This window comes from Bombina bombina, chromosome 8 (assembly GCF_027579735.1).
Source record: "Bombina bombina isolate aBomBom1 chromosome 8, aBomBom1.pri, whole genome shotgun sequence".
Lineage (NCBI taxonomy): Eukaryota > Metazoa > Chordata > Amphibia > Anura > Bombinatoridae > Bombina > Bombina bombina.
Genome location: NC_069506.1, coordinates 100,603,252 through 100,630,718, shown reverse-complemented (window position 1 = coordinate 100,630,718; position 27,467 = coordinate 100,603,252). Strand labels below are relative to the sequence as shown.

Here is a 27,467-nt window from a genome sequence, read left to right as displayed (position 1 = left end):
GGAGAGCTATACCCTGTGCCAGACATCACACACACTAAGGGAGAGCTATACCCTGTGCCAGACATCACACACACTAAGGGAGAGCTATACCCTGTGCCAGACATCACACACACTAAGGGAGAGCTATACCCTGTGCCATACATCACACACACTAAGGGAGAGCTATACCCTGTGCCAGACATCACACACACTGAGGGAGAGCTATACCCTGTGCCAGACATCACACACACTGAGGGAGAGCTATACCCTGTGCCAGACATCACACACACTAAGGGAGAGCTTTACCCTGTGCCAGACATCACACACACTAAGGGAGAGCTATACCCTGTGCCAGACATCACACACACTAAGGGAGAGCTATACCCTGTGCCAGACATCACACACACTAAGGGAGAGCTATACCCTGTGCCAGACATCACACACACTAAGGGAGAGCTATACCCTGTGCCAGACATCACACACACTAAGGGAGAGCTTTACCCTGTGCCAGACATCACACACACTGAGGGAGAGCTATACCCTGTGCCAGACATCACACACACTAAGGGAGAGCTATACCCTGTGCCAGACATCACACACACTAAGGGAGAGCTATACCCTGTGCCAGACATCACACACACACTGAGGGAGAGCTATACCCTGTGCCAGACATCACACACACTAAGGGAGAGCTATACCCTGTGCCAGGCATCACACACAGTGAAGGGAGAGCTATACCCTGTGCCAGACATCACACACACACTAAGGGAGAGCTATACCCTGTGCCAGACATCACACACACTAAGGGAGAGCTATACCCTGTGCCAGACATCACACACACACTGAGGGAGAGCTATACCCTGTGCCAGACATCACACACACTAAGGGAGAGCTATACCCTGTGCCAGACATCACACACACTGAGGGAGAGCTATACCCTGTGCCAGACATCACACACACACTGAGGGAGAGCTATACCCTGTGCCAGACATCACACACACACTGAGGGAGAGCTATACCCTGTGCCAGACATCACACACACTGAGGGAGAGCTATACCCTGTGCCAGGCATCACACACAGTGAAGGGAGAACTATACCCTGTGCCAGACATCACACACACTGAGGGAGAGCTATACCCTTTGCCAGGCATCACACACAGTGAAGGGAGAACTATACCCTGTGCCAGACATCACACACACACTGAGGGAGAGCTATACCCTGGGTTGGGTATCACACACACTGAAGGAAGAGCTGTATCTTGTGCCAGGCATCACACACGGTGAAGGGGAGCTTTAACCTGTATTAGGCATCACACACACTGAGAGAGAGCTATACCCTGGGTTGGGTATCACTTACACACTGAAGAAAGAGCTGTATCCTGTGCCAGACATCACACACACACAGTTAGGGGAAGCTATACCCTGTACCAGACATCACACACACACAGTTAGGGGAAGCTATACCCTGTGCCAGACATCACACACACAGTTAGGGGAAGCTATACCCTGTGCCAGGCATCACACACACAGTTAGGGGAAGCTATACCCTGTGCCAGGCATCACACACACACAGTTAGGGGAAGCTATACCCTGTGCCAGGCATCACACACACACAGTTAGGGGAAGCTATACCCTGTACCAGACATCACACACACACAGTTAGGGGAAGCTATACCCTGTGCCAGACATCACACACACAGTTAGGGGAAGCTATACCCTGTGCCAGACATCACACACACAGTTAGGGGAAGCTATACCCTGTGCCAGGCATCACACACACAGTTAGGGGAAGCTATACCCTGTGCCAGGCATCACACACACACAGTTAGGGGAAGCTATACCCTGTGCCAGGCATCACACACACAACGTTAGGGGAAGCTATACCCTGTGCCAGGCATCACACACACACAGTTAGGGGAAGCTATACCCTGTGCCAGGCATCACACACACACAGTTAGGGGAAGCTATACCCTGTGCCAGGCATCACACACACACAGTTAGGGGAAGCTATACCCTGTGCCAGGCATCACATGCAGTAAGAGGGAGCTTTATCCTGTGCCAGGCATCACACACAGTGAAGGGAGAACTATACCCAGTCCAATACATCATAACCACACACTGAGCAGGTCATATCAATCACCCCGAACAAGAGACTGTCAATGTGACTGTGGAGCAGTTTTTGCTTCTTAAAGGACCACTAAATACAGAGTTGCATAATTAACAAGTGCATCATAAAAGGACAATGCAATATCACTTACTCTGAATTTCACAAAAGCAGTAGATTTTTATTTTTTTTCTGGCAAAAGTATTTTTTTTTGTCCCATTTTCTGGCCCACCTGTTTCATGTGACAGATGCAGAGTATACCTGCGAGCTTGTGCACATGCTCAGTAAGAGCTGTTACTTCATCAAGTGTGAATTTAAAAAGATTGTGCAAAATTTGATAACGGAAGTAAATTAGAAAAATTCCTAAAGTTGTGGGCTCTTTCTGAACCATAAAAGTTTAATTTTAACTTGTGTCCCTTTAAAATACATGGCGGCAGGGCGGCTCACTTTTGCGTATGAAGCTTTATAAATATACCCCTCACTGTGCATCACATTCAGGGTGATTAGAGTGGGAACTGTACCAGGCTTTAAAATTGCAAAGTGATATAATTAAGTTGTTGTAATGATTGTTTGGGGTCTGTCAAGTACACCCAGGGACAGTCATGTTATGTGTAATCATGTGAATACGGATAATAATAATTATGGGCCAATGTGTTTTACAGACCACGTGTATATTTATTTATGTATCCAGTACATATGCCTTTAATGACAAGAGGATATATGTGCAGCCACCAATTAGCACCTAGCTCCCAGCTCCTGCGCCTATCTAGGTATGCTTTTCAACAAAGGATGCAAAAAGAATAAAGCAAATCAGTTAATAGAAGTACATTTTTAAAGTACCTTAGTACTCAGGTGTACGCAGGTTTAGATCTGTGTGAGGTCCGTCGGTCTTCCTGCACTTAGTACTCCTTGTACGCAGGCTACAGACAGGTAACTGGTTTCTTTAGCTCCGACCAGTATAATAGTGAACCTTTTTGGAATGGGTTCCACAATCTGGACTGGCAAAGGGATTCCTTGCAGTACAACTTTCTGTCACAGTTTCTACGCGTTTCACCCGCGTTCCGGGCTTTTTCAAGATCTAAACCTGCGTACACCTGAGTACTAAGAGCAGGTAAAGAAGCCATCGGTTTATAGGAGAACTTGCGCAAGTTGAAGAAAACCGAATCGCTGCACCGCTTTGTTTACCTAAGTTTAAAAGACTGGTAAGCCCTGAGACCTCAACCGCATCCAAAAAGAGGTAAGACCACCTACGAAGCGGGGTTAACACATGAAGAAGGAGGTAAGACCACTGATATAGCGGGTCAAACATACCTCAAAAAGTGCCATTTAAATTTACTGCAAATAACACACAAGCAAGACTGTTGCCCTCCTAAACAAACTGGATTTTTCACATCCATTTGGGAACTTTGCCACTCTATTTATTTGAACTTTGGTATTTTAACATTTGAACTTGGATATTATATGAACTGTTCGAAACAATTTTGTTACTAAGAGAATATTTCCAACAATATAACAATTTTGTTGTTTCAATATACAGATCATAATTCTTAGTAAAATTTGTGGACATTGTTACTTTACTAAGAAAGACTCAAAATCATCTGGGCTCTCTCATTAACATTAATATTATAGTATTATCTGTTTTTACTTTGTGAGTTAATAGCGACATATTTTATCTATATAGACATACAGCTGTGTATTTTTTATATATTTTTAGGTATTTTACCTTATATGATTGTAACACAATAAATACTTTTGATTGCACAAATGCATTTGAAATTTATGTGAATAGAACACATTTAATCATCCTATTCTAACAACGGTTATTTTAATAGAGGGAAAACTTATTTTTATGGACATTTAATTTTCTATAAAATTTAGGTGAAGTATATACATAAAAACCTATTTAGTAGGTAACAAATTTATTTTCTCTCATAGTTTTTAATACTTTTTAGCTTTTAGTAGCGCCACTCTCAACTACTAATTATCTAAAATAATAAATGATGTTCATTAGGGAAAACAGGACAGGATGTTACTGTTCTTAAACATATAGAATAATTTTTAGAACCTGTATAGAACTATTTTTCTTCAATCCCCACCAACAAACCAATAATAAATAAATCCCCAAAAGCCATCAACTGGCTACTAAGGATAAGAACTTAGACAACCTCAGTAGTTAAAAACACATCTTTAATAGAAACATAGTAATACTAAAGGGCATTGGTAGTCTAGATTTCCCTTTATAAGGAAGCTGCTTCTTTATAAGAAAGCTGCTATTATTATTATTATCTGTTATTTGTAGAGCGCCAACAGATTCCGCAGCGCTATAAACAAAGGGGAGTACAACAAAACAATTAAAGGGATCAAATGGGTAGAGGGCCCTGCCAAGAGTTGCACTGTTGTAATCCATTCTTAGGAAGGTGATCTACAAACAGCTGGACTCTTAGGCTTACATGCTAAGGGGGTTCAGGGGATAGCAATGGAGGAGTGGAACTGGTATAAAGTAACGTTAGCATAGGTTGTATGCATCCTTGAACAGTAGAGTCTTTAGGGAGCGCTTGAAGCTTTCAAAACTAGGGGAGAGTCTTATGGGGCAAGGCAGAGAGTTCCACAAGATGGGAGCCAGTCTGGAGAAGTCCTGTAAACGGGAGTGCGATGAGGTAACCAGAGAGGAGGAGAGGAGGAGGTCATGAGCAGAGCGAAGGGGACGGGAGGGAGAGTATCTGGAGACAAGGGGGGAGTAGTGCAGTTGAGGGCTTTGTATGTCAGAGTCAGAATTTTGTGTTTGATCCTAGAGGCAAGAGGAAGCCAGTGAAGGGATTGGCAGAGAGGAGCAGCAGATAAAGAGTGACGTGTAAGGAAGATGAGTCTGGCAGAGGCATTCATTATGGATTGTAAGGGAGCTAGGTGGCAGGTGGGGAGACCAGAGAGGACAGAGTTGCAATAATCAAGGCGGGAAAGAATGAGAGAGTGGATTAAAATCTTAGTTGTATCTTGTGTAAGGAAGTGTCTAATTTTGGAGACCTAATTTTCTGCTACCTTAGTATCCTTATTTAACCCCCATCCACCATAGGTCTTCATATTAAATATCCACCACATTTCTCTTTTCAATAAAAGGGATTCTAAGCTCCCTCCTCTCCATGACGGTTTGACTTTCTCGAACCCTACCCATTTAATGTTTAGCATTACATTTATTACAACAGTTGCAGTGTATAGGAACACCATGATCTAATTTATTTTTTCTCTATTTTGCTAAAATGTTCTAAAATCTTGGTCTTGAGGAGTCTAGACATTTGGCCTAAATATTGTACCGCACAGCCATAGGTCAGCAGGTATATTACGTTGGTGGTTTTACAGCTAATATCATTTTTGATGTTATACTGCTTACCTGTGACTGTGGAAACAAATGATTTAATTGAATATTTCATATAATCACAGGCTTATTTAAATAAATTAGTCTTTCTGAAAGCTACATTCGTTCTTTTAGGTATAACTGTTTTAAGGATTTCATCTCTCTCAAGAATGTGCCAGTGTTTATTGATTACCCTATTTATCAGTTTGAACTCTTTACTGTAAGTTGTAACAAAAAATGGGAACTTATTAATGAATAATGTTTCCCTCTCTAGGAGCTCAGTGTTCTGTCTATCCTTCTCTACTTCATCTTTCTTGTATCCTTTTTCAATAAATCTGTCCCTGATGAATCCTGACTGCTGTCTATAGTCATCCACATTACTACAATTTTGACATACTCTATGGAATTGGCTCTTGGGAATTGACTTAGGCCAGCTAGGGTGATGGTAACTGTCTTTATTAATATAGGTATTTACATCACATTTTTTAAAATGAGTTTTGGTGTTAAGGATGTTGTCTTTACAACTGATATCAAGGTCTAGAAAGACTATTTCAGTCTTATTGATGTTAGGGGTAAATATGAGGGACAGTTCATTCGAATTTATAAAAGTTACGAACTCACCAATTTTTTTTCTATATCCCCATCCCAGATACATATAACGTTGTCTATATAGCGGTGCCAGAGTACCAAGTTTGCACCAAATGGGTTATTTTCCCAAATAAAATGGGTTTCAAAAAAATCCATAAAAATGTTTGCATAACTTGGTGCAAACTTGGTGCCCATGGCTGTACCGCAAACCTGCAAATAATAATTCCCATTAAACCAAAAGAAATTATGAGTAAGAATAAAATGAATGGCTTCTAACAAAAATTCTAACATGGAGAGGCTTAACTCAGGGTCCTTTGATAACCTCCACCTAATAGCTTTGAGACCTTTTCTGTGTTCTATAACGGAATATAATGAAGTAACGTCAAGAGTGATCCAAGTGAAGATATCCTTCCATTCAACATTAATTAGTAACATTAATTCACTCACTTCTAATTTATCTTCTTTATAGATTATCATTTGCAGAATTATGTACAAAAGGCTTAATCCTATTTGAAAGATACTACCCATATTCTAAAGGTATTAAAAGATGTTGAATGGAAGGATAGCTTCACTTGGATCACTCTTGACGTTACTTCATTATACCGTTATAGAACACAGAAAAGGTCTCGAAGCTATTAGGTGGAGGTTATCAAAGGACCCTGAGTTAAAGGGACAGTCAACACCAGAATTTTTGTTGTTTAAAAAAGAAAGATAATCCCTTTATTACCCATTCCCCAGTTTTGCATAACCAACACGGTTATATAAATACACTTTTTATCTCTGTGATCTTATTTCTAAGCCTCTGCAAACTGCTCCCTTATTTTAGTACTTTTGACAGACTTGCTGTTTAGCCTATCAGTGCTCACTCCAGGGTAACTTCACGTGCATGAGCTCAATGTTATCTATATTAAACACATGAACTGATGCCTCTAGTGGTGAAAATGCATTCAGATTAGAGGCAGTCTTCAAGGTCTAATAAATTAGCATATGAACCTCCTAGAATTAGCTTTCAACTAAGAATACCAAGAGAATAAAGCAAAATTGGTGATTAAAGTAAAGTGGAAAGTTGTTTAACATTACATTCCCTATTTAAATCATGAAAGTTTTTTTTTTTTGGACTTGACTGTCCCTTTAAGTCTCTCCATGCTAGAATTTTTGTTAGAAGCCATTAATTTTATTCTTAATCATAATTTCTTTTGGTTTAATGGGAATTATTATTTGCAGGTTTGCGGTACAGCCATGGGCATCAAGTTTGCACCAAGTTATGCAAAAAAATTTCTGGATTTTTTTTTTATCCCATTTTATTTGGGAAAATAACCCATTTGGTGCAAACTTGGTGCTCTGGAACCGCTATATAGACAACGTTATATGTATCTGAGATGGGGATGTAGATAAAATTGGTGAGTTCGTAACTTTCAAAAATTCGAATGAACTGCCCCTCATATTTACCCCTAACATCAATAAGACTGAAATAGTCTTTCTAGACCTTGATGTCAGTTGTAAAGACAACATCATTAACACCAAAACTCATTTTAAAAAATGTGATGTGAATACCTATATTAATAAAGACAGTTGCCATCAACCTAGCTGGCTTAAGTCAATTCCCAAGAGCCAATTCCATAGAGTATGTCGCAATTGTAGTAATGTGGATGACTATAGACAACAGTCAGGATTCATCAGGGACAGATTCATTGAAAAAGCATACAAGAAATATGAGGTAGAGAAGGATAGACAAAACACTGAGCTCCTAGAGAGGGAAACATTATTGGTTAATAGGAATAAAGAAGAGAAAGCTGGTGAAAATAAGTTCCCATTTTTTGTTACAACTTACAGTAAAGATTTCAAACTGATAAATAGGGTAATCAATAAACACTGGCACATTATTGAGAGAGATATAATCCTTAAAACTGTGATCCCTAATAGACCGAATGCAGTTTTCAGAAAGACTAATTCATTTAAAAATATCTTAGCCCCCTCCTTAATTAAGGGGATGCAGCCCAAAAACTCTTGTATATTAAACAACCTAAAAGGTTTTTATTCATGCGGAAAGTGCAAGGCCTGTGATTATAAGAAATATTCAATTAAATAATTTGTTTCCACAGTCATAGGTAAGCAGTATAACATCAGAAATGTATTTATAAGTTGTAAAACCACCAACGTAATATACCTGCTAACCTGTGGCTGTGGGGTACAATATTTAGGCCAAACGTCTAGATTCCTCAAGACCAGGATTTTAGAACATTTCAACAAAATAGAGAAAAAGAAATTAGATCATGGTGTTCCTATACACTGCAACTGTTGTAATAAATTTAATGTTAACATTAAATGGGTAGGGATCGAGAAAGTCAAACCGTCATTGAGAGGAGGGAGCTTAGAATCCCTCTGTTGAAAGGAGAAATGTGGTGGATATTTAATTTGAAGACCTTTGGTGAATGGGGGTTAAATAAGGATACTAAGGTAGCAGCTTTCTTATAAATAAGCAGCTTCCTTGTAAAGGGAGATGTAGACTACCAATGCCCTTTAAGATTACTATGTTTCTATGAAAGATGTGTTTTTAACTACTGAGGTTGTCTAAGTTCATCTCCTTAGTAGCCAGTTGATGGCTTTTGAGGATTTCTTTCTTTCAGTATTGGTTTGTTGGTGGGGATTGAAGAAAAATAGTTCTATACAGGTTCTGAAAATTATTCTATATGTTTAAGAACATGTATCATCCTGTCCTGTTTTCCCTAAAGAACATCATTTATTATTTTGCTTGTGATAATGATAAGCTTTACTATAGATTATAATATCATACATTAAGGCTTTTTATAGCAGCCTTTTAGTGAACATTTGTTGTTTTGACTTTACAGCTTTTTCTGTTTTTTTGTTGTTGTTGTTTTTTTATAATCATATGGTATGGTATTGCTATTTATCGTGCTTTGACATTGTTTATCAAGTGAATTCAATTTTTGTATTGTTTATGTTGCATCTCTAACTTGTCCCTCCTTTTGCTATTTGTACACCTAAATATCAGACAATATCACTCTATTGAATCAGGACTTCTAAATGCTATGAGAGCGATATGTTCAGTGTCTCCATTTGGAGAAAGAGGACTTAATATTGTGATAGTACAGTGGTTATCAGGTCTGCTTGATATGCACAAGGTCCTGGGATCAAGACCGAGTGGGACTACCGATTTCTTCATTGGTTGACATAAGGACATTTGACTGATGTTTATTTTTGTAGATTGGTCGCTATCTTTATAGTGATTTTAATGTTTAATATTGATCAGGTCTCTATATATTGAACATTATTGGTTGTATGGACTTTATTTTTCAGCTAAAGGACTAATTCCTTTCTCTGATTTTTTTTTATGTCGATTATTTTATATTGCTGATTTGATGTTTATTCCTCAATCACTGTGATATAATTACTAAGAGTGCCCCCTGGAAGATTGGTGTGTTATTACACACTATATTAACAAACTTGAATCTGTGCAAAGGAGGGCTACCAAAATGGTACATGGTCTAAAAAATAAAACTTACCAGGATAGGCTCAATGACCTAAATATGTATAGCTTAGAGGAGAGAAGGGAAAGAGGTGATATGATAGCAACTTTCAAGTACATTAAAGGGTTTAGTAAAACTGAGGCTGTGGATATTTTACATAAAATGGAAAATTCAAGAACAAGGGGTCATGAGCTCAAGCTAAAGGGTAGTAGATTCAGGAGTAATTTGAGGAAGCACTTCTTTACAGAAAGAGTGATTGATTTATGGAATAAACTTCCTCAAGAGGTAGTAGCAACAAACACTGTGGGGGACTTTAAAAATGCTTGGGACAAGCATAGGGCTATCCTACGAACTAGATAAGTTTATACTGTTAGGTAAGGTCGGGCAGACTTGCTGGGCCTATGGCTCTTATCTGCCGTCAATATCTATGTTTCTATATATTTATGTTTAATAATCGCAATAATAATATGTTTATTAGTGGCACAACGTTTGCCTTTTACCAATAGCTAATGGGGTTTATCATCATTTGTATAGTTTGATTTATGTTTAATAACACATATGTCTCCAAGCACGGATTGTTTTTGATACAGATTATTTAGTGAGATATCAATGTAAAGAGATTATCAAAACAAAGACTCTATAGGTCTGTTGATCTCAGAATGGAAGCTTTTTATGTGGGGAAGTGTAACCATATAAATTTATTTAAGGCATCTGGCATACTTAATTTCATTGGTATATTTCTACACTTCCTGGCAGAAAAAGATAGGAATTGGATATAGCCCTGATGTAAGCTGAATTCAGCACACCTGTGGATGGGTGTGTCTTGAAGAAGGCAGGCCGGGTTTTGAGACTATAAATTTGTTTGTGAATATTGCTAGGCTATAACCATTTGTTCCCGAAATTGTTTTAACTTTATGCTCTTGATAAAGGCTTCTTTTAGCCAAAACACATTGATTTGTATTTTAAATAAAACCTGAAGCTGCACCTGAAGACACCTTTGTGATGATTTTAATAAAAGGATTATTTTAACTGCAATCTCGTGAGTATAACCAGTTTGTGCGGCGCCTAACACATTGTCTGAAATCTGATACACTATTGTGAGCTCTTTTATTTTGGAGTTGAAAGGAACAAGGTTGACTCAGAGGACGCCATTTTCAACACTTTTTGCTTCTATACGCGGTTTGTGAGATCTGGGGCTGGCAGCGAGCACCTGAAGGGAAGTGCTAACATTGCTTCATACTTTATCCTTTTTAATAAGTATTTTTAAAATCCGGTGCTATGTCAATTTTCATGAATGAAAGTGCCCCTGTTTTTATTAGTTTTTTTAAAAAACTGGGCACTTTCACATGAAAATTGACCTTCACTTTAAAGGGACATTAAACCCAATTTTTTTCTTTCATGATTCAGGTAGAGAATACAATTTTAAACAACATTCCAATTTACTTCTATTATCTAATTTGCTTCATTCTTTATATATCCTTTGCTGAATAAATAACAATGCACATGGGTGAGCCAATCACACGAGGCATCTATGTGCAGCCACCAATCAGCAAGTACTAAGCCTATCTAGATATGCTTTTAAGCAAAGGATATCAAGAGAATGAAGCAACATAGATAATAGAAGTAAATTACAAAATTGTTTAAAATTGCATTCTCTTTCTAAATCATGAAAGAAAAAAAATTGGGTTTAATGTCCCTTTAAGCATGATTAAGTGATAGTATGGTCTTTTGTATCTTCACTTGAGAAGATGTTTTAATAAATAAGAATTACTATATGGTGCTATGGATGTGGTTTGTGGGTCTTCCATAGATTGCCTGCAGTTTCTGTACTTACTCAAATTTTTTAAGATAACTAAAATGTGTATTCATTAAGAGAAGGTGTGATCTATAAACCATAATTGATGCAGCAAATCAGTATATGACTAATAAATCCTTCCATGCTATTGTTATGATTTGATGATCATGGCAGCTATATGGAAATGAGACCCCTTATTTGAATGGTTTGTACATTGTTAAAGGGGGAGAATATTATTTTTTTGATTCCCCAAAATTAAACTAATGCTTTGAGATGTTTGTCATTTCTATGATAATCACTTGGCAGGACAAACGAAAACACATTTGAAAGATGACAATTATGTCTTTTTAAATGGTCTTTTTAATAGAGATCTCATGTTCCTGAATGTGTTTTTTGTTGGGTGAATTATAGAGGCTTATTTACTGCTTGTGATTCATTGTCTGTGGGAAATTGGTCCTCCTGGAACTCCTTAAATAGGAGGCCTAAAAGTGGATTTATGTATAATTATATATTATTCAGCGGTAGGAGAATCTGGAACCACTTAGCTTGACATGTGTCGTCACTTCCTAGTAGTGCTGTGCACTGCTGCTTCTAAGTCTACCTGAATATGCTTTTCAGCAAAAAAGACCAATAGAAATAAATACATTTGATAATATAAGTAAATTAAAAAAATCTCTTAAAATTGCATGTTCTATCTCACTGGGTTTCAAACCTGTCCTCATGCTTCTCTAACAGGCCAGATTTTGAGGATATCTGAACTGGAGCACAGGTGAAATAACCAGATAATTAGTAAACATGGTTATTTTACCTGCTCTCATCCAAGGTAATCCTGAAAACCTGGCCTGTTGGGGACAGGTTTGAAAACCAGTGCTATATCTAACTGAATCATGAAAGTTTAATTTTTACTCTAATGATAGGTGTCTAAGACCAGCAAATAACACTGTAAACATGTCTTTTTACATCATGCACATATGAAAAGGATATTTTATATATTTTGACTGCATGTGATTTTGTTTTCATTTAATGTGACGTAAAATTTAAAAGTCTTATTTTCTGTAGGTTTTTATTGATTTCTGAAAGCCCTTTGTAGTTTCTGTCAGTTTTGTTTGTTGATAATTTAGAATTGTTCCTGTAAACATTCATTTTTTAAATTAAAATATTATTTTGTTCTAGATTCCAATTTTCGATTCGCATCATATTATGGCGATCACATGGTACTGCAAATGGCTCCATCAAAGGCTGGTATTTGGGGATATGCTGAAGTTGGAGCACATATAACAGTTTCCCTTTTCAAAGGATTGGAACCTATTACAAAGAAAGCTGTTTGGCTGAATGGTAACCAAGTAACAGTTTGTTTACGTAACATTAAAGGGGCAGTATACACCAATTTTCATTTAACTGCATGTAATAGACAAAACTATAAAGAATAATATGCACACATAATGATATAAAAATCCAGTATAAGACATTTTAAACGTTAAAGGGACATGAAACCGATTTTTTTTTTCTTCATGAGTCAGATAGAGAATACAATTTTAAACAACTTTCTAATTTACTTCTATTATCTAATTTGTTTCATTCTCTTGGTATCATTTGTTGAATGAGCAGCAATGCACTAATGGTTTCTAACTGAACTCATGGGTGAGCCAATCACTATCTATCTATCTATCTATCTATCTATCTATCTATCTATCTATCTATCTATCTAATATATATATATGCAGCCACCAATCAACAGCTAGAACCTAGGTTCTCTGCTGCTCATGAGCTTGCCTAGATAAACCTTTCAGCAAAGGATAATAAGAGAAGGAAGCAAATTAAATAATAGAAGTAAAATGGAAAGTTGTTTAAAATTGTATGCTCTATTTGAATCATGAAATAATTTTTTGGGGTTTCATGTCCCTTTAATTTGAAGCTCACAATTTAGCACTGTGTGATGAGGTTAGGCTTAGACACCCCCCCCCCCCCCCATCCCCTGCATATAAAAAGATCCATTATACAAACAGAAGCAGTCTGAAGTATGTATATATCAGTATACATCTAAAACTTTGAGGCTTGGTTAGGAGTCTGAAAATCAGCACAATGTTGTTTAAAAATAAGCAAAATTATACAGTTGTAATCAAAATTATTCAACCCCTATTGCAAATAAAGGCCTAGATTTAGAGTTCGGCGGTAAAAGGGCTGTTAACGCTCCGCGGGCTTTTTTCTGGCCGCACCATAAATTTAACTCTGGTATCGAGAGTTAAAACAAATGCTGCGTTAGGCTCCAAAAAAGGAGCGTAGGGCATTTTTACCGCAAATGCAACTCTCGATACCAGAGTTGCTTACGGACGCGGCCGGCATCAAAAACGTGCTCGTGCACGATTCCCCCATAGGAAACAATGGGACTGTTTGAGCTGAAAAAAAACCTAACACCTGCAAAAAAGCAGCGTTCAGCTCCTAACGCAGCCCCATTGTTTCCTATGGGGAAACACTTCCTACGTCTGCACCTAACACTCTAACATGTACCCCGAGTCTAAGCACCCCTAACCTTACACTTATTAACCCCTAATCTGCCACTCCCGCTATCGCTGACCCCTGCATATTATTATTAACCCCTAATCTTCCGCTCCGTAAACCGCCGCAACCTACGTTATCCCTATGTACCCCTAATCTGCTGCCCTAACATCGCCGACCCCTATGTTATATTTATTAACCCCTAATCTGCCCCCCACAACGTCGCCGACACCTACCTACACTTATTAACCCCTAATCTGCCGAGCGGACCTGAGCGCTACTATAATAAAGTTATTAACCCCTAATCCGCCTCACTAACCCTATAATAAATAGTATTAACCCCTAATCTGCCCTCCCTAACATCGCCGACACCTAACTTCAATTATTAACCCCTAATCTGCCGACTGGAGCTCACCGCTATTCTAATAAATGTATTAACCCCTAAAGCTAAGTCTAACCCTAACACTAACACCCCCCTAACTTAAATATAATTTTTATCTAACGAAATAAATTATTTCTTATTAAATAAATTAATCCTATTTAAAGCTAAATACTTACCTGTAAAATAAACCCTAATATAGCTATAATATAAATTATAATTATATTATAGCTATTTTAGGATTAATATTTATTTTACAGGCAACTTTGTAATTATTTTAACCAGGTACAATAGCTATTAAATAGTTAAGAACTATTTAATAGTTACCTAGTTAAAATAATAACAAATTTACCTGTAAAATAAATCCTAACCTAAGATATAATTAAACCTAACACTACCCTATCAATAAAATAATTAAATAAACTACCTACAATTACCTACAATTAACCTAACACTACACTATCAATAAATTAAATAAACACAATTGCTACAAATAAATACAATTAAATAAACTAGCTAAAGTACAAAAAATAAAAAAGAACTAAGTTACAGAAAATAATAAAATATTTACAAACATAAGAAAAATATTACAACAATTTTAAACTAATTACACCTACTCTAAGCCCCCTAATAAAATAACAAAGCCCCCCAAAATAATAAATTCCCTACCCTATTCTAAATTAAAAAAGTTACAAGCTCTTTTACCTTACCAGCCCTGAACAGGGCCCTTTGCGGGGCATGCCCCAAGAAGTTCAGCTCTTTTGCCTGTAAAAAAAAACATACAATACCCCCCCCCCCAACATTACAACCCACCACCCACATACCCCTAATCTAACCCAAACCCCCCTTAAATAAACCTAACACTAATCCCCTGAAGATCTTCCTACCTTGTCTTCACCATCCAGGTATCACCGATCCGTCCTGGCTCCAAGATCTTCATCCAACCCAAGCGGGGGTTGGCGATCCATAATCCGGTGCTGAAGAGGTCCAGAAGAGGCTCCAAAGTCTTCATCCTATCCGGCAAGAAGAGGACATCCGGACCGGCAACCATCTTGATCCAAGCGGCATCTTCTATCTTCATCCGATGACGACCGGCTCCATCCTGAAGACCTCCACCGCGGACCCATCTTCTTCCGGCGACGTCCAACTGCAGAATGACGGTTCCTTTAAGGGACGTCATCCAAGATGGCGTCCCTCGAATTCCGATTGGCTGATAGGATTCTATCAGCCAATCGGAATTAAGGTAGGAATATTCTGATTGGCTGATGGAATCAGCCAATCAGAATCAAGTTCAATCCGATTGGCTGATCCAATCAGCCAATCAGATTGAGCTCGCATTCTATTGGCTGATCGGAACAGCCAATAGAATGCGAGCTCAATCTGATTGGCTGATTGGATCAGCCAATCGGATTGAACTTGATTCTGATTGGCTGATTCCATCAGCCAATCAGAATATTCCTACCTTAATTCCGATTGGCTGATAGAATCCTATCAGCCAATCGGAATTCGAGGGACGCCATCTTGGATGACGTCCCTTAAAGGAACCGTCATTCTGCAGTTGGACGTCGCCGGAAGAAGATGGGTCCGCGGTGGAGGTCTTCAGGATGGAGCCGGTCGTCATCGGATGAAGATAGAAGATGCCGCTTGGATCAAGATGGTTGCCGGTCCGGATGTCCTCTTCTTGCCGGATAGGATGAAGACTTTGGAGCCTCTTCTGGACCTCTTCAGCACCGGATTATGGATCGCCAACCCCCGCTTGGGTTGGATGAAGATCTTGGAGCCAGGACGGATCGGTGATACCTGGATGGTGAAGACAAGGTAGGAAGATCTTCAGGGGATTAGTGTTAGGTTTATTTAAGGGGGGTTTGGGTTAGATTAGGGGTATGTGGGTGGTGGGTTGTAATGTTGGGGGGGGGGTATTGTATGTTTTTTTTTACAGGCAAAAGAGCTGAACTTCTTGGGGCATGCCCCGCAAAGGGCCCTGTTCAGGGCTGGTAAGGTAAAAGAGCTTGTAACTTTTTTAATTTAGAATAGGGTAGGGAATTTATTATTTTGGGGGGCTTTGTTATTTTATTAGGGGGCTTAGAGTAGGTGTAATTAGTTTAAAATTGTTGTAATATTTTTCTTATGTTTGTAAATATTTTATTATTTTCTGTAACTTAGTTCTTTTTTATTTTTTGTACTTTAGCTAGTTTATTTAATTGTATTTATTTGTAGCAATTGTGTTTATTTAATTTATTGATAGTGTAGTGTTAGGTTAATTGTAGGTAATTGTAGGTAGTTTATTTAATTATTTTATTGATAGGGTAGTGTCAGTGGAGGCTCCTCCATGTGTGCACTCCCGCACGTGCCTCCCTGTCAGATGTTGAGAGAAAAAAAAAATATGGGAATAAAATATAATTTTTCCAATAGCCCCCTATTGGAAAAATTATATATATATTTTTTTTTAACTTCCAAAAAAATCATAAAATATAATTTTTCCAATAGCCTCCTATTGGCAAAATTATATTTTATTTTTAACCCCCAAAAATCTATTTCTTATCATGTATTCTTTAAAATATAAGCCCAAAAAAATGTTGTGTGTGTTTTTTTTATTTCTATCGCACGTGCGGTTAGATCCCTATGATGCCTGTCAGTGATGTCTATGTGTTCACTGCAGGCATCTGGGCCAGCCTCAAATGCTTCTATATCAATCCCTGATCGCACACACTGAACTGTGCGAAAGTGGGGAGGGACATGTTCAGCCTGTGTTCTGATAGGCTGCACGCCACGATGCCATCACGTCATGTCCCTCCATCATGTCATCACGGCGAGAGTGGGGAGGGACATGTTCCGACTGTCAGTTCCTCAGTAGTTCAGCCTGTGGCACTTGTTGCAACTTGCAGCTCGCTGATAGGCTGCACGCGACGATGCCGTTACGTCACCATGGCTCAGCCTCCTCCCCCGCATCAACGGCGCGAAAAATTCATTGCTGCGTTTGCTGTTGAGAGGAGAGGAGTGACTGAGCTCAACTGTGACAGTCTCTGTTGAACTTGTCTAAAACAAGTTTTAAAACGCATAAGCATTTGCATTAGCAGTGTTAGCACTGACTTTGTGTCTGAGCCTGAGTCTGTAATATATATTTAGAAGAGCTAGAGCCGGCTTGCCTACTACTACTAGAGAGGGTCAGAGCAGGGAGTGGAGGCTGACTGAGCCGGAGCAGCCAACAAAAACAACATTAACTGACTTAGTTGCTTGTACTTGTCTTGGAGTTGGGCAGAATTGTTTTTAAAAAAACCTGCTGAATAATTATTAATTATAATTAAATTTTCTGAGAGAGGCTTCTATCTTAGTTAGTTGAGTTCTTGCCTGGGCTGGGGCCCTGTCCCCTGATAATTTTGTCAGACAGAGTGAGTGAGTCTGTCAGACAGTGTCAGTTTACTTTTTATTAATTAGCAAATTGCAAGTTTTGCCAAAAAATTTAAAAGTTTATTTTTCTCTAAAAAGCAGTTAACTGCTGCCTGTGCTGTGCTGCTATATTAACATAACTGTACAATTAAATATAAATTTTAATTATATTAGTTATATTACCACAAGTTATTATATATAATTATATATTTGAGAACAACCACAAAACTCTTACTAGTTTTAGACCGTAGTTGACCTTGCCCGTTGTAATTATACTAGTTAAAAAAACACTATTTTAGTTTAGAATTATTAGCAGATTGCAGAGAGTCTCAGAGTTTTTAAAACAATTATATATTTTATAACAGCTTCACAGCTACTTACCTACAGTCTTTCAAGTTATATATTTCAGAACAACCGCAAAACTACTTGCCTACTAGTTTTAGACTGTAGTTTAACTTGACCTTGCCCGTTGACGGCTGTCACGGCTGCTGCCTGCAGTAAATTAATTATACTAGTTAAAAGTTAAAAACACTATTTTAGTTTAGAATTATTAGCAGATTGCAGAGAGTCTCAGAGTTTTTAAAACAATTATATATTTTATAACAGCTTCACAGCTACTTACCTACAGTCTTTCAAGTTATATATTTCAGAACAACCGCAAAACTACTTGCCTACTAGTTTTAGACTGTAGTTTAACTTGACCTTGCCCGTTGACGGCTGTCACGGCTGCTGCCTGCTGTAAATTAATTATACTAGTTAAAAGTTAAAAACACTATTTTAGTTTAGAATTATTAGCAGATTGCAGAGAGTCTCAGAGTTTTTAAAACAATTATATATTTTATAACAGCTTCACAGGTACTTACCTACAGTCCTACAAGTTATATATTTTAGAACAACCGCAAAACTACTTGCCTACTACTTTTAGACTGTAGTTGACCTTGCCCGTTGACGGCTGTCACGGCTGCTGCCTGCTGTAATTATACTAGTTAAAACACTATTTTAGTTTAGAATTATTAGCAGATTGCAGAGAGTCTCAGAGTTTTTAAAACAATTATATATTTTATAACAGCTTCACAGCTACTTACCTACACTCCTACAAGTTATATATTTTAGAACAACCGCAAAACTACTTGCCTACTAGTTTTAGACTGTAGTTGACCTTGCCCGTTGACGGCTGTCACGGCTGCTGCCTGCTGTAATTATACTAGTTAAAACACTATTTTAGTTTAGAATTATTAGCAGATTGCAGAGAGTCTCAGAGTTTTTAAAACAATTATATATTTTATAACAGCTTCACAGCTACTTACCTACAGTCCTACAAGTTATATATTTTAGAACAACCGCAAAACTACTTGCCTACTAGTTTTAGACTGTAGTTGACCTTGCCCGTTGACGGCTGTCACGGCTGCTGCCTGCTGTAATTATACTAGTTAAAACACTATTTTAGTTTAGAATTATTAGCAGATTGCAGAGAGTCTCAGAGTTTTTAAAACAATTATATATTTTATAACAGCTTCACAGCTACTTACCTACACTCCTACAAGTTATATATTTTCGAACAAACGCAAAACTAATTGCCTACTAGTTTTAGACTGTAATTGACCTTGCCCGTTGACGGCTGTCACGGCTGCTGCCTGCTGTAATTATACTAGTTAAAACACTATTTTAGTTTAGAATTATTAGCAGATTGCAGAGAGTCTCAGAGTTTTTAAAACAATTATATATTTTATAACAGCTTCACAGCTACTTACCTACACTCCTACAAGTTATATAATTTAGAACAACCGCAAAACTACTTGCCTACTAGTTTTAGACTGTAGTTGACCTTGCCCGTTGACGGCTGTCACGGCTGCTGCCTGCTGTAATTATACTAGTTAAAACACTATTTTAGTTTAGAATTATTAGCAGATTGCAGAGAGTCTCAGAGTTTTTAAAACAATTATATATTTTATAACAGCTTCACAGCTACTTACCTACAGTCCTACAAGTTATATATTTTAGAACAACCGCAAAACTACTTGCCTACTAGTTTTAGACTGTAGTTGACCTTGCCCGTTGACGGCTGTCACGGCTGCTGCCTGCTGTAATTATACTAGTTAAAACACTATTTTAGTTTAGAATTATTAGCAGATTGCAGAGAGTCTCAGAGTTTTTAAAACAATTATATATTTTATAACAGCTTCACAGCTACTTACCTACAGTCCTACAAGTTATATATTTTAGAACAACCGCAAAACTACTTGCCTACTAGTTTTAGACTGTAGTTGACCTTGCCCGTTGACGGCTGTCACGGCTGCTTCCTGCTGTAATTATACTAGTTAAAACACTATTTTAGTTTAGAATTATTAGCAGATTGCAGAGAGTCTCAGAGTTTTTAAAACAATTATATATTTTATAACAGCTTCACAGCTACTTACCTACACTCCTACAAGTTATATATTTTCGAACAAACGCAAAACTAATTGCCTACTAGTTTTAGACTGTAATTGACCTTGCCCGTTGACGGCTGTCACGGCTGCTGCCTGCTGTAATTATACTAGTTAAAAAAACACTATTTTAGTTTAGAATTATTAGCAGATTGCAGAGAGTCTCAGAGTTTTTAAAACAATTATATATTTTATAACAGCTTCACAGCTACTTACCTACAGTCCTACAAGTTATATATTTTAGAACAACCGCAAAACTACTTGCCTACTAGTTTTAGACTGTAGTTGACCTTGCCCGTTGACGGCTGTCACGGCTGCTGCCTGCTGTAATTATACTAGTTAAAACACTATTTTAGTTTAGAATTATTAGCAGATTGCAGAGAGTCTCAGAGTTTTTAAAACAATTATATATTTTATAACAACTTCACAGCTACTTACCTACACTCCTACAAGTTATATATTTTCGAACAAACGCAAAACTAATTGCCTACTAGTTTTAGACTGTAATTGACCTTGCCCGTTGACGGCTGTCACGGCTGCTGCCTGCTGTAATTATACTAGTTAAAAAAACACTATTTTAGTTTAGAATTATTAGCAGATTGCAGAGAGTCTCAGAGTTTTTAAAACAATTATATATTTTATAACAGCTTCACAGCTACTTACCTACAAGTTGTATAATTTATAACAGCTGCAAAGCTAATTACCTACAAGTTATATATTTGATAACAACCGCGAAACTACTTGCCTATTAAGTCAAGTTTTATATTTTATAACACCAATACTACTTGTCTAAAGGTTATATATATATTATAACAGCAAAACTACTTGTCTCAAAGTTATATATATATATATATATATATATATATATATATATATCTATATTATAACAGCAAAACTACTAACCTACAAGTTATATATTTTATAAGAGCCGCAAGGCAACTTACCTAGTTAAAGTTATATATTTTATAAAAGCAAAGGACTGTTCTTTGTGTGTAAACTAACAGTTAAGATGGCACTTAGTAAAATCAGTGTGTCTGAGCTAAAGCAATTACATTTTTCAACGTTACCCATGGAAAGAAAAATTGAAATTAAAATGCTCAGGCCAACACCTAGGCTTAACCTTATCCAGGTGACAAAATGTAAAACTAGAGATTTCAAAAGAGAATTCAAACCCGAGGTATATGATAAATATCCATGGATTTGTGGCTGTGAATTATCTAACAGACTCTTTTGTTTTTATTGTCTCCTGTTTGCAAAACAAAGTGGTGAATCAAGCTGGGTGAGTTATGGTGTCGCTGATTTATCACATTTAAATCAAAAAATAAATAAACATAATTGTTCACAATCACATTTAAACTCCACATTAGAGTTTAATTTGCTAGGAAGGGTTGATATTCGACAACAACTTGACAGTGCATATCGTTTAAATATTAAAAAACATAATGAGCAAGTAACGAAAAATCGTTATGTTCTTTCGAAAATAATTAATTGTATTTTATTTTGCGGCGCATTTGAACTTGCACTTCGAGGACATGACGAACGTGAGGATTCATTAAATCCAGGCATTTTCAGAGGTCTTATAAACTTCTCAGCAGAACTTGATGCATCTCTAAAAGAACATCTCGCTAGTGCCACTGTTTTTAAAGGAACGTCAAAAGAAATTCAAAACGATTTATTAGACTGTATGCTTACTGTTTGCCAGAACCAAATAAAAAAGGAAATCTCAAAAGCAAGTTTTGTAGCAGTGATAGCAGATGAAACTACTGATGTTTCATCTGCCTTCCAATTGGTTGTTGTTTTTCGATACATTATAGGTAACGGTCAACCGGTTGAGAGATTCTGGGAATTCACTAATCCAGCTGGACATGATGCAGAATCTATAGCTACATGTATCCAAAATACTTTGGAAAAAGTTATAGACAACCCCGAAAAATTGATATCCCAGAGTTACGACGGTGCAAGCGTGATGAGTGGTCAGCATGCAGGTGTTCAGGCTATAATTAAACGTACCTACAAGAATGCACATTTTGTGCATTGCTACGCACATCAACTCAATTTGATTGTCAGCCAAGCAAGCAGTCAGAATCAACAAGTTCGAGTATTTTTTTCTAACCTAAGTGACATTACTAACTTTTTTAGTAACTCGCCACAACGGATAGCTATTCTAGATGAAACTGTTAGAAGAAGGATACCTCATGGTTCAGCCACCAGGTGGAATTTCAAGAGTCGAACCGTCAATACAGTGTTTGAAAACAGGGAACAGTTAATTGAATGTATGGAAAAAATAGAGTCAACATCGAAAAAAGAAATAGCAATAAATCAAGCTGGGGCTATTCGGCGTATGTTACAAGACTCTGTATTTGTGTTTTGGCTTTCAGTTTTTCACAATATTATGCCACATGTAGATGTGTTATACAACCAACTTCAGAAAACACAAACAGACGCGGCACTTATTCGAAAACATGTTAACACTTTCCAGCAGACAATGGAAAACGAAAGGAAAAGAATGGACACAGTGATCATGACGATATCAGAAACAGAGGAATCATCAAGGAAAAGGAAGAGAGAAAATATTCACATTGCTCGGACTGTGGCAGCTAAAGAGATATGCGATGTTATCACAAATCAAGTAAAAGATAGATTTTCTTTTATAACTCACTACTCGGCTGTTTCTCTCCTCCAAGCTGAAAAATTTGCAGATTACGAGAAGAATTTTCCAAATCAGCTTCTTGAACAAACATCAGCGGTTTATGACATATTACAGAAAGATCGCCTGAAAACGGAACTAGGAGTAATTTACAGAAGACCAGATTTCCGAAATATGAATGGTGCCATCAGTCTTCTACAGTTTGTAATAGAAAATAACTTGGACAGTACTTTTTCGGAGACCTACAAACTGTTGCAAATTATTTCGACTATTCCCGTGACAACTGCTGAGGCTGAGAGATGTTTCTCAACTTTAAAACGAGTTAAGACATTTCTAAGGAGCACCATGACTGAGGAAAGACTGACTGCTCTAGCCATGCTCACAATTGAAAAACAATTGATCAATGACATGCCTACATTCACCGAAAATGTTATTGATTTATTTGCCTCAAAAAAAGACAGGCGGATTGACTTAATTTACAAAAATTGTACTTGAGTTATCAACATTCTGTTTTAATCTTTACCTTTGAAGTTAATTATTAAGCACTAGTGTAATAGAAATAATCTTCTTTTGTAGAAAGTAAAATGTTGGTGTATTTATCTTAATGTTGCCACGGCCTTTGGCTGCATTGCCTAATATCGAACACTGGGGGCTAGGGCAACAATAATTGAGATGTGGTTTTATTTCTCTATAAAGTGGAAGGTTCTTTAAATCCAGGAATATATTTTCATAAATGTACATTCAAGATACTTATTATTTCGCAGCTTTGAATCTTGATTAATCATTTGGTTAATACATATGTTATTATATAATTTAACTGAGCATGTATATTTTAACACTAGACATGGGTATACTGAAGAGTATGGATTCTTGTATATTAATTTAAATATTAGACATGGTCATAATATTAAATATTATAAATATATAAATATATATATATATGTATATATATATACTTCCTACTGATAATATCTTAAGAGATTAACTTAATAGTCATTTTGCAAACAGGATCTTCTTTTTATTGTCTCCTGTTTGAAAAACAAAGTGGTGATTCAAGTTGGGTGAGTTATGGTGTCGCCGATTTATCACATTTAACTCCAAAAATATAAATAATTGCTACTAATCACATTTATACTCCCCATTAGAGTTTAATTTGCTATGAAGGATTGATATTCGCCAACAACTTGTCAGTGCATATTGTTTGAATGTTAAAAAACACTAACATCAAGTAACCACAAATCGTTATGTTCTTTCCCAAATTATGAATTGTATTCTATTTTCCGGCGCATTTGAGCTTTCACTTTGAGGACATGATGAACGCGATGATTCATTAAATATTGGGAGACTTAAAAGGATTGTAATTTAATACTTAGTTAGTATGATACTAATAATCAGCTATACTATAGTATTAACTATTTGAAATCAATTGAGTAATCATTTCATATTCTGATATTACATTTCATTTAATTAGAATTCTGTAGTGATTAATTTATTTATATTTCCTTATTATCCCACTTTAATATAAATATAATCCATATTTGAAGTCATTCCTTAATAAAGTATAGGAGTAAATAAAACTATATGAAAATTAGGTACAAGTCATTTCATATGAAATTTTGTCTTCTATATGCTTGGATCGATTCTGAGCTAGAAAACCTTTCCAGACGTATATGTGGATTCAGACCTTCAAAAGTATTGTTAGTCTCATCATTTGTATATCATACAAGGGATAATTACTTACTTTCCTGAAGATTGAGCATATCTGAAGTAAAGTACAGAATTGTTTCTCTGTCACCCCAGAGAGGTAACATGGTCATCTTGTTTGTAGAGATCTAATCTCATTAAGCGATGAAGTAAAGAATCTTTTGAAGCTTAAACTTTAACAAATGTTCCCTTTGTATATTTTTTAGATATCCTGCCTGTGAGCTGTATTGGAGCATAGTATTTATATATAATTTATGTTACATTTCATGAAAATATATTTCATATCTGAGTTCATTACTTTAATACAGTTTGAGTGCATGAAATCATATACAGTTGTATGCAAAAGTTTAGGCACCTCTGACAATTTCCATGATTTTCAGTTATAAATAATTGGCTGTTTGGATCAGTAATTTCATTTTGATCTATCAAATAAATGAAGGACACAGTAAAAATTCAGTAGTGATATAAGGTTTATTGGATTAACAGAAAATGTGCAATATGCATCAAAACAAAATTAGACAGGTGCATACATTTGTGCACCCTTGTTATTTTGTTGATTTGAATACCTGTAACTACCTAGCACTGATTAATTGGAAGACAAAATTGGTTTGGTGAGCTCATTAAGCCTTAAACTTCATAGACAGGACAGGTGTATCCAATCATCATGAGAAAAGGTTTTAAGGTGGCCAATTGCAAGTTGTTCTCTATGACTCTCCTCTGAAGAGTGGCAACATGGGGGCCACAAAACAACTCTCAAATGACCTAAAAACAAAGATTGTTCAACATCATGGTTTAGAGGAAGGCTACAAAAAGCTATTGCATAGATTTAAGATGTCAGTGTCCACTGTGAGGAACATAGTCAGCATGGTGAGGATATGGAAGACCACAGGCACATTTCTTGTTAAGGCCAGAAGTGGCAGGCCAAGTAAAATATCGGATAGGCAAAGGATGATAAGAACGGTCAAAAACAGCCCACAGACCACCTCCAAAGACCTGTACTACTGGGAATATTGTTGAGGGTCTCATGGATTCCACTCAATATCAGCAGATACTTGAGAATAATGTTGAGGAATCAGTCACAAACTTCAGTTGAAGTTACCCCCAGGCCGGGCCTGGATATTTCAAGAAGACGATGACCAAAAACACTGCTGGTTCAAATGGGTGGGGCCATTTGATGGGCGTGACTTTCACAAAGGGGTGTGGCTTTTAAATGGGTGTGGCTTGTTAAAAGGGGCGTGTTTTTAAAAAGGGGCGTGGTTTTTCCAAAGGGGCGTGGCTTTCCAATAGGGGCAGGGTCTTGTGCACCCCCATCCCAAAAATTCACCAGCCGCCACTGGGTAGTGTTAGGTTTAATTATATCTTAGGTTAGGATTTATTTTACAGGTAAATTTGTTATTATTTTAACTAGGTAACTATTAAATAGTTCTTAACTATTTAATAGCTATTGTACCTGGTTAAAATAATTACAAAGTTGCCTGTAAAATAAATATTAATCCTAAAATAGCTATAATATAATTATAATTTATATTGTAGCTATATTAGGGTTTATTTTACAGGTAAGTATTTAGCTTTAAATAGGATTAATTTATTTAATAAGAAATAATTTATTTCGTTAGATAAAAATTATATTTAAGTTAGGGGGGTGTTAGTGTTAGGGTTAGACTTAGCTTTAGGGGTTAATACATTTATTAGAATAGCGGTGAGCTCCGGTCGGCAGATTAGGGGTTAATAATTGAAGTTAGGTGTCGGCGATGTTAGGGAGGGCAGATTAGGGGTTAATACTATTTATGATAGGGTTAGTGAGGCGGATTAGGGGTTAATAACTTTATTATAGTAGCGCTCAGGTCCGCTCGGCAGATTAGGGGTTAATAAGTGTAGGTAGGTGTCGGCGACGTTGAGGGGGGCAGATTAGGGGTTAATAAATGTAATATAGGGGTCGGCGGGGTTAGGGGCAGCAGATTAGGGGTACATAAGTATAACGTAGGTGGCGGTCGGAAGATTAGGGGTTAAAATTTTTAATCGAGTGGCGGCGATGTGGGGGGAGCTCGGTTTAGGGGTACATAGGTAGTTTATGGGTGTTAGTGTACTTTAGGGTACAGTAGTTAAGAGCTTTATAAACAGGCGTTAGCCAGAAAGCTCTTAACTCCTGCTTTTTTCAGGCGGCTGGAATCTTGTCGTTAGAGCTCTAACGCTCACTGCAGAAACGACTCTAAATACCAGCGTTAGAAAGATCCCATTGAAAAGATAGGCTACGCAAATGGCGTAGGGGGATCTGCGGTATGGAAAAGTCGCGGCTGCAAAGTGAGCGTTAGACCCTTTAATCACTGACTCCAAATACCAGCGGGCGGCCAAAACCAGCGTTAGGAGCCTCTAACGCTGGTTTTGACGGCTACCGCCGAACTCTAAATCTAGGCCAAAGTTTGTTGACAAATTTTATAGGCTTTCAGCTGTTTGCAATTAACAAATCAAACAAAAGCAATTGAAATAGCTCAACACAACAAATGCTTCAAGTGTTTTCCCCAAATGCAACTGAAAATGCAACTTTTAATTAATTCTGCAGTCTCAAATTTATTTAACCCCCTGAATAGAATCCCTCACAACAGCACAAATATGCAAAACAGGTGTTGTCTCAAGCACACCTTAATGCAACTAATCAAGGGTTCATTAGTTGCACCACGTGTGCTTGATCTAGAACACATGCAATACCTGAACTGGGTAGGGGTTTGATGAGTGTCACAGTTGACTGCATGTTAGAAATATAGCTAAGTCAAAAGAATGGTCCAAAAAATTAAGAGAAGAGGTCATCGCCCTTCACAAACAAGGGACAGGATACAGAAATATAGCAAAGGCACTGAATGTTCCTAGAGACACTCTTTTGGAAGCATAGTTTGCAAGTTCAAAGTTAAAGGAACAGTTTACACTACCTCAATGGGGCAGAAAAAGGAAGCTATCAACTACTGCAACCAGATTTCTGAGAAGGCAGGTTGAGAAAAACGCTCGAGTGACTGCAAAAGACCTGCAGCAAGACTTGGTGGCAACAGGCACTGAGGTCTGTTTGCACAGTAAGAGCGTACTAAATGCAGAAAGTTTCCATGCCTGAACTCCAAAATGTGCACCACTACTGA

General features: G+C 37.2%; 2 protein-coding genes across 2 annotated transcripts in view; one reads left to right on the top strand and one right to left on the bottom strand.

Moving 5' to 3' along the window:
- Positions 1–27,467, top strand: part of SIAE (sialic acid acetylesterase) — a 138,337-nt gene that overhangs the window by 2,881 nt on the left and 107,989 nt on the right. Inside the window, exon 2 of the mRNA XM_053690480.1 lies at positions 12,477–12,638. Within this exon, the coding sequence (XP_053546455.1) occupies positions 12,477–12,638 (162 nt within the window). The remainder of the gene's footprint in view (positions 1–12,476; positions 12,639–27,467) is intronic.
- SPA17 (sperm autoantigenic protein 17) overlaps positions 1–27,467 on the bottom strand; it is a 224,561-nt gene that overhangs the window by 138,965 nt on the left and 58,129 nt on the right. The gene's annotated exons all lie outside the window — the stretch shown is intronic.